General features: G+C 43.1%; 1 protein-coding gene across 1 annotated transcript in view; it reads left to right on the top strand.

Moving 5' to 3' along the window:
• The window catches only part of myom3 (myomesin 3), a 208396-nt gene that overhangs the window by 129762 nt on the left and 70376 nt on the right, over positions 1 to 8258 (top strand). Inside the window, exon 17 of the mRNA XM_060900318.1 lies at positions 7801 to 7922. Within this exon, the coding sequence (XP_060756301.1) occupies positions 7801 to 7922 (122 nt within the window). The remainder of the gene's footprint in view (positions 1 to 7800; positions 7923 to 8258) is intronic.

Raw genomic sequence — 8258 nt, 5'->3', positions numbered from 1 at the left:
CATATACATACACGCACACACACACACATATACACACATTATATATATATATATATATATATATAATATATATATATATATATATATATATATATATATATATATATATATACACACACACACAGCAGTGGTGCTTGAAAGTTTGTGAACCCTTTAGAATTTTCTATATTTCTGCATAAATATGACATAAAATATAATCAGATTTTCACACAAGTCCTAAAATTAGATAAAGAGAACCCAGTTAAACAAATGAGACAAAAATATGATACTTGGTCATTTATTTATTGAAGAAAATGATCCAATATTACATATCTGTGAGTGGCAAAAGTATGTGAACCTCTAGGATTAGCTGTTAATTTGAATGTGAAATTAGAGTCAGGTGTTTTCAATCAATGGGATGACAATCAGGTGTGAGTGGGCACCCAAATTTATTTAAAGAACAGGGATCTATCAAAGTCTGATCTTCACAACACATGTTTGTGGAAGTGTATGATGGCACAAACAAAGGAGATTTCTGAGGACCTCAGAAAAAGCACTGTTGATGCTCATCAGGCTGGATGTTTTGGAATGGCCAAGACAAAGTCCTGACCTTAATCCAATTGAAATGTTGTGGAAGGACCTGAAGTGAGCAGTTCATGTGAGGAAACCCCCCAACAGCCCAGAGTTGAAGCTGTTCTGTATGGAGGAACGGGCTAAAATTCCTCCAAGTCGGTGTGCAGGACTGATCAACAGTTACAGGAAACGTTTAGTTGCAGTTATTGCTGCACAAGGGGGTCACACCAGATACTGAAAGTAAAGGTTCACATACTTTTGCCACTCACAGATATGTAATATTGGATCATTTTCCTCAATAAATAAATGACCAAGTATAATATTTTTGTCTCATTTGTTTAACTGGGTTCTCTTTATCTATTTTTACGACTTGTGTGAAAATCTGATGATGTTTCAGGTCATATTTATGCAGAAATATAGAAAATTCTAAAGGGTTCACAAACTTTCAAGCACCACTGTATATATATATATGGGTCTGTCTCAGAAACTGGGTACTGCGGGGGTAGCCCACTAAATATACTCACAGTCAGTAAACTATACGGTTTTGAATGCTGATATTGGTTTTAATTTGAAATAAAATGATGAAAAAAATAATACAGATAAAACTAAATCTTTGATGTGAATATTCAGAATTCGGCAAAAATTCTGCAAATTTTTGGAAAAATGGCAGCTTGATCTGGGACATGATAAATGGTTGACTACATCACATTCCCTTAAAAAGGTTGTAGTCCACTGAAAAGTCTACAGTTATCACTAATTGTATTTTAAGTTGTAACTTTATACACCTAAGGATTGGTGCGCTCACAGAATACAAACAAACATGGCCGCCAGTTTTGTGTCGTTAAATCCAGAGGATTTTGAAAGAGAAAGACATGTTGACATATCGCCCTCCACAATTATTGGCACCCCTGGTTAAGATGTGTTAAAAGCCTTAAAATAAATTCGATTTTTATTGCAGAAGCATAATCTCACACTGAAATTTGTAGAACAATGGAACCCTTAACTCAAGTGAATTAAAAAAAAATCCCTGACTAAGAAATAATTTTCATAAAATCACCTGTTCCACAATTATTGGCACCCATAACAATTCCTAGAAAATAAATGTAATTGAAGCATTTCTGTCATTTCTACTGTAGTTTATAAAGTTGATCAGAGTATCTAGGAACCTTTTAATTAGTAATTCATCACATCCTGTTTCCCTGGGGTATAAATATGATGTGACACAGAGGCCTATTTCTCTTATCCACTCTTCAACATGGGAAAGACAAGAGACAACCATCAGGTGCTATCTCCGTGCCAACAAGCTGTTTGGGAGGCATGCACGGAAAAAGCCTTTTCTCACTTATAAGCATAAACGTAAACATTTGGAGTTCGCTAAGCAGTACTGGGACTTCAACTGGGACTGTGTGCTTTGGTCAGATGAGACCAAGATAGAGCTTTTTGGCAACAAACACTCAAATACATCACAAAAGATGAGTATGTGGAAAAGCACCTCATGCCCACTGTGAAGTATGGGGGAGGATCAGTGATGCTGTGGGCCCGTTTCTCTTCCAAAGGCCCCGGGAACCTTGTTAGGGTGCATGGCATCATGAACTCTTTGAAATACCAGGACATTTTAAATCAAAATCTGGTGGCCTCTGCCCGAAAGCTGAAGATGGGTCGTCACTGGGTCTTTCAGCAAGATAATGACCCTAAACATGTGGCCAAATCTACACAAAAATGGTTCATCAGACACAAAATCAAGCTCCTCCCATGGCCATCTCAGTCCCCAGACCTCAACCCAATTGAAAACCTGTGGGGTGAGCTGAAGAGGAGAGTGCATAGGAGAGTTCCCAGGACTCTGGATGATTTAGAGAGATTGTGCAAAGAGGAGTGGTCGAATGCCCTCTCTCTGTATTCTCCCATGTTGTGAAATGTTATATGAAAATATTAAGTGCTGTCTTGTTGGCAAAAGGGAGTTATGCAAAGTATTAACATCAGGGGTGCCAATAATTGTGGCACACATGATTTCATGTAAAATAATTATTTCTTAATGTGGGATTTTTTTCCCCACTGAATAAATGCACTTGAATTAAAGGTTGGATTTTTCTCTTTTTTTTTGCATTGTTGTCCTATATTATTAAAAAAAAAAAGAATTTATTAGAAGCCTAAGAACAATGTTTACACCATGCATAAAGACGCCTACAAAGCCCTACTCCTCCGCCACCTTGGGGCCTCAGATCACTCCACTGTTATGCTAATGCCAGCATACAGGCCGCTGGTTAAAGTCACCAAACCAGCTACAAAACAGATGCGTGTGTGGCCAGAGGGGTCCTCAGAGGTACTCCAGGACTGTTTTTCCACCACTGACTGGAGCATGTTCAGACAGGCGGCCACCTACAGCAACATCACAGATCTCCAGGAGTACACGGAGACCGTCACTGCCTACATGAGGAAGTGCATGGATGACGTTACGGTCACCAGAACCATCTCCATTCGGGCCAATCAGAAGCCATGGCTGACAGGGGAAGTCCACAGGCTCCTGTGGGCTCGGAACGCCGCCTTCAGAGCTGGGGACGAGGTGGGCCTGAGGACAGCTAGGGCCAATCTGTCACGAGGCATCAGGGTGGCCAAGAGACAGTATTCCAGGTACATTGCTGACCATTTCAACGACAGCAGAGACACCAGGAACCTGTGGCGGGGGATTCAGACCATCACAGACTACAAGCCCTCGCCGCAGACCTGTGACAACTCCACGTCTCTGCTGTATCAGTTGAACGACTTCTTCGCTCGCTTTGAGGCAGACAACAGCACCACGGCACAGAAGACCCCACCACCTCCCGGCGACCAGGTGTTGACGCTGTCCCCAGACAGCGTGAGGAGAGCTCTCAGGACGACAAATGCACAAAAAGCCCCAGGTCCTGGTAACATTCCTGGTTGTGTCCTGAGAGACTGTGCCGAGGAGCTCACAGATGTCTTTACAGACATCTTCAACATCTCGTTGAGCCAGGCTGTTGTCCCCACATGCCTCAAAACCACCACCATCATCCCGGTCCCAAAGAAGCCGTCTCCCTCCTGCTTCAATGACTACCACCCTGTCGCACTCACTCCCATCCTCATGAAGTGCTTCGAGCAGCTAGTCATGTGGCATATCAAGTCTGCCCTCCCCCCCGCCCTGGACCCTTTCCAGTTTGCATATCAGTCCAACCATTCGACCGATGACGCCATCTCCACTGCCCTCCACTCAGCCCTCACCCACCTGGAGACAAAAGACTCGTATGTCAGAATGCTGTTCATAGACTTTAGCTCAGTATTCAACACAATCATTCCTCAGCAGCTCATACATAAACTGGACCAGCTGGGACTCAACACCTCCCTGTGCAACTGGCTGCTGGACTTCCTGACGGGGAGAGCACAGACTGTATGGGTCGGCAGCAACTCCTCCAGCACCATCGCATTGAACACGGGGGCCCCCCAAGGATGTGTGCTAAGCCCCCTCCTCTTCACTCTGCTGACCCACGACTGCACACCAAAATCCAACTCTAATCTCTTCATTAAGTTTGCGGATGACACGACTGTGGTGGGTCTCATCAACAATGGCGATGAGACAATCTACAGGAGTGAGGTGAGCTGCTTGGCCATGTGGTGCAAGGACAACAATCTCCGTCTGAACGTGGAGAAGACGAAGGAGATTGTTGTGGACTTCAGGAAAGAGCACACCCAGCATGCGCCACTATCTATCGACGGTGCTGCAGTGGAGAGGGTGAGCAGCACCAAGTTTCTGGGTGTACACATCTCTGAAGACCTGTCCTGGAGCAACAACACCGCATCACTGGCCAAAAAAGCCCAACAACATCTGTACTTCCTCCGCAAACTGAGGAGAGCAAGAGTCCCGGCCCCCATCATGCACACTTTCTACAGAGGCACCATCGAGAACATTCCTGACCAGCTGCATCACCATGTGGTACGGCGCCTACACCGTGTCCTGCTGCAAGTCTCTGCAGCGCATCGTGAGAGCAGCTGAGAGGATCATTGGTGTCTCTCTCCCTTCTCTAATGGATATTTATAACTCCCGCTTCACCCGCAAAGCCATCAGGATTGCAGGTGACCCCACCCACCCATCTCACAGCCTCTTCAGTCTGCTGCCGTTGGGGAGGAGACTGCGGAGTCTCCGGGCCAAAACCAGCAGGCTCAAGAACAGTTTCTTTCACCAGGCGGTCAGGAGGCTCAACTCCCTCACTGTTCTGCCCCTCCTGCCCCCGACACAGATTCTGCTCGCACACCCCCCTGCCCCCCCTTCAGCATCTGACATGTCATCCTCACAGTCCCCCCCCCACACACACACACACACACACACATACATACATACACACATACATACATACATCTCATCATTCATCAACACACTGAACTCAGGGACCGCACATCTCACTTTACCTCACTCATTTGCACTATTCCGCACTACCTCATCTTAACAGCTGCTAGTTTGTTTATACTGCTTATTTCATGTTTACCTGCTATACCTCAAGTGCCCTTGACTGTTTGTTTATTTGCACCAATTTACGTGTGTGTGTGTGTACAGTGGGGCAAAAAAAAGTATTTAGTCAGCCACCAATTATGCAAGTTCTCCCACTTAAAAAGATGAGAGGCCTGTAATTTTCATCATAGGTACACTTCAACTATGAGAGACAGAATGGGGGGGGGGGAAGAATCCAGGAAATCACATTGTAGGATTTTTAATGAATTAATTGGTAAATTCCTTGGTAAAATAAGTATTTGGTCACCTACAAACAAGCAAGATTTCTGGCTCTCACAGACCTGTAACTTCTTCTTTAAGAGGCTCCTCTGTCCTCCACTTGTTACCTGTATTAATGGCATCTGTTTGAACTCGTTATCAGTATAAGAGACACCTGTCCACAACCTCAAACAGTCACATTCCAAACTCCACTATGGCCAAGACCAAAGAGCTGTCAAAGGACACCAGAAACAAAATTGTAGACCTGCACCAGGCTGGGAAGACTGAATCTGCAATAGGTAAGCAGCTTGGTGTCAAGAAATCAACTGTGGGAGCAATTATTGGCAAATGGAAGACATACAAGACCACTGATAATCTCCCTCAATCTGGGGCTCCACGCAAGATCTCACCCCGTGGGGTCAAAATGATCACAAGAACGGTGAGCAAAAATCCCAGAACCACACGGGGGGACCTAGTGAATGACTTGCAGAGAGCTGGGACCAAAGTAACAAAGGCTACCATCAGTAACACACTATGCCGCCAGGGACTCAAATCCTGCAGTGCCAGACGTGTCCCCCTGCTTAAGCCAGTACATGTCCAGGCCCGTCTGAAGTTTGCTAGAGAGCATTTGGATAATCCAGAAGAGGATTGGGAGAATGTCATATGGTCAGATGAAACCAAAATAGAACTTTTTGGTAAAAACTCAACTTATCGTGTTTGGAGGAGAATGAATACTGAGTTGCATCCAAAGAACACCATACCTACTGTGAAGCATGGGGGTGGAAACATCATGCTTTGGGGCTGTTTTCTGCAAAGGGACCAGGACGACTGATCCGTGTAAAGGAAAGAATGAATGGGGCCATGTATCGTGAGATTTTGAGTGAAAACCTCCTTCCATCAGCAAGGGCATTGAAGATGAAATGTGGCTGGGTCTTTCAGCATGACAATGATCCCAAACACACCGCCCGGGCAACGAAGGAGTGGCTTCGTAAGAAGCATTTCAAGGTCCTGGAGTGGCCTAGCCGGTCTCCAGATCTCAACCCCATAGAAAATCTTTGGACGGAGTTGAAAGTCTGTGTTGCCCAGCGACAGCCCCAAAACATCACTGCTCTAGAGGAGATCTGCATGGAGGAATGGGCCAAAATACCAGCAACAGTGTGTGAAAACCTTATGAAGACTTACAGAAAATGTTTGACCTCTGTCATTGCCAACAAAGGGTATATAACAAAGTATTGAGATGAACTTTTGTTATTGACCAAATACTTATTTTCCACCATAATTTGCAAATAAATTCTTTAAAAATCAGACAATGTGATTTTCTGGATTTTTTTTTCTCATTTTGTCTCTCATAGTTGAGGTATACCTATGATGAAAATTACAGGCCTCTCTCATCTTTTTAAGTGGGAGAACTTGCACAATTGGTGACTGACTAAATACTTTTTTGCCCCACTGTATATGTGAGTGTTTAGTCTACGTCTAGTTCTTATCTAGAGTGTTTATACTGTTTATATTGTTTGAGTGTTTAGTCTGTCTAGTTCTTATCTAGTGTTTATACTGTTTATATTGTCTGTTTATATTTATACTGTTTTTATATTGTTTGTCTGAGTGTTTAGTCTATGTCTAGTTCTTATCTAGAGTGTTTATACTGTTTATATTGTTTGTTTTTTCAATTATTCTATTTTTATTTATTGCACCATGGGTCGGAGAGGACTGAAATTTCATCTGTGCTGTATGTCGAGCATGTATAGTATATTTGACAATAAAGTTGACTTGACATATCTTAACGAGGGGTGCCAATAATTGTGGAGGGTGCTGTGTGTGTGTGTGTGTGTGTGTGTGTACACACATATATATGACAGAAAAAAAAACATGTTTAACTTTTGAGATTAGACATGCTAATATGTAGCTAATTACCAATCATAACAGCAGATAATTAAAAAAGGAGGCAAAGAATTAAAAGTAAAGTGAATATCCATCATCATCGCTCCTGTGGCGGACGGCCCCATATGGACAGTTGAAAGTCACACTTGGAAGACGCTCTGGACACTTACAGTAATGCTTTTATGGCTGAGGACTACAGCTGACTTGCTAACTTTAGGACTGCAGTTGTTATGAACAGTTTTGCACTCAAGTTTCCATCAGTGAAGAGTTTATAACATCAACAAAACTGTCTTCATGTTAAAACTGTTAATGTTATAGTCATGTTGTCTGTTGTTGTCCAGGTGAGGATGCCTTCCCTTTTGGGTCTGGTTCCTCTCGAGGTTTCTTCCTCATGTCGTCTGGGGGAGTTTTTCCTTGCCACCGTCGCCACGGGCTTGCTCATTGGGGATAGATTAGGGATAAAATTGGCTCATGTCTTGGGTCATTCAGATTCTGTAAAGCTGCTTTGGGACAATGTCTATTGTTAAAAGCGCTATACAAACAAACTTGACTTGGCTTGACTTGAATATCCAGTACCATTATGCTTTAATTATTTAACCTTCTGTAAAAGTAATTTTGCTCTCTCTCTCTCTCTCTCTCTCTCTCTCTCTCAGGTTCTTGGTGCACGGCCTCAAGACCAATAAGAAGTACGTGTTCAGAGTGAAATCAGTTGGCCGAGCGGGAAACAGCCACTACTCAGATGAGTCTGAGCCAATCTTGGTCCAGGCAGCGAAATGTAAGAATGCTAACATGCTCAGACACTGCAGGCTATTAACTAGTGAAATGTACATGACTTTCCCATCATCACAAATTTAATTAATCAACCGAGACTTAACTGATGATTGATGATGGTGTTTGATTTCTTTAGGTTTATGTGTGATGATTTAAGCATACAGCTGGCACAATGCCAAACTCGTAGCTATAAACTATAAGATATAAACTATTTCCTTAGATATATTAACCTTGTACCTCAAAAAAAATTAAAACATGCGACCTTCGGAAACCAAACCAATCTTGGCTATTCAACTCCATTCAGGCTACATAGAAGATACATTTTTGGACAAACTATTCT

Source organism: Neoarius graeffei, chromosome 19 (genome assembly GCF_027579695.1).
Source record: "Neoarius graeffei isolate fNeoGra1 chromosome 19, fNeoGra1.pri, whole genome shotgun sequence".
NCBI classification, from domain to species: Eukaryota; Metazoa; Chordata; class Actinopteri; order Siluriformes; family Ariidae; genus Neoarius; species Neoarius graeffei.
The sequence above is the reverse complement of the archived record's forward strand: the minus strand, read 5'-3'. Positions and strand labels throughout refer to the sequence as shown.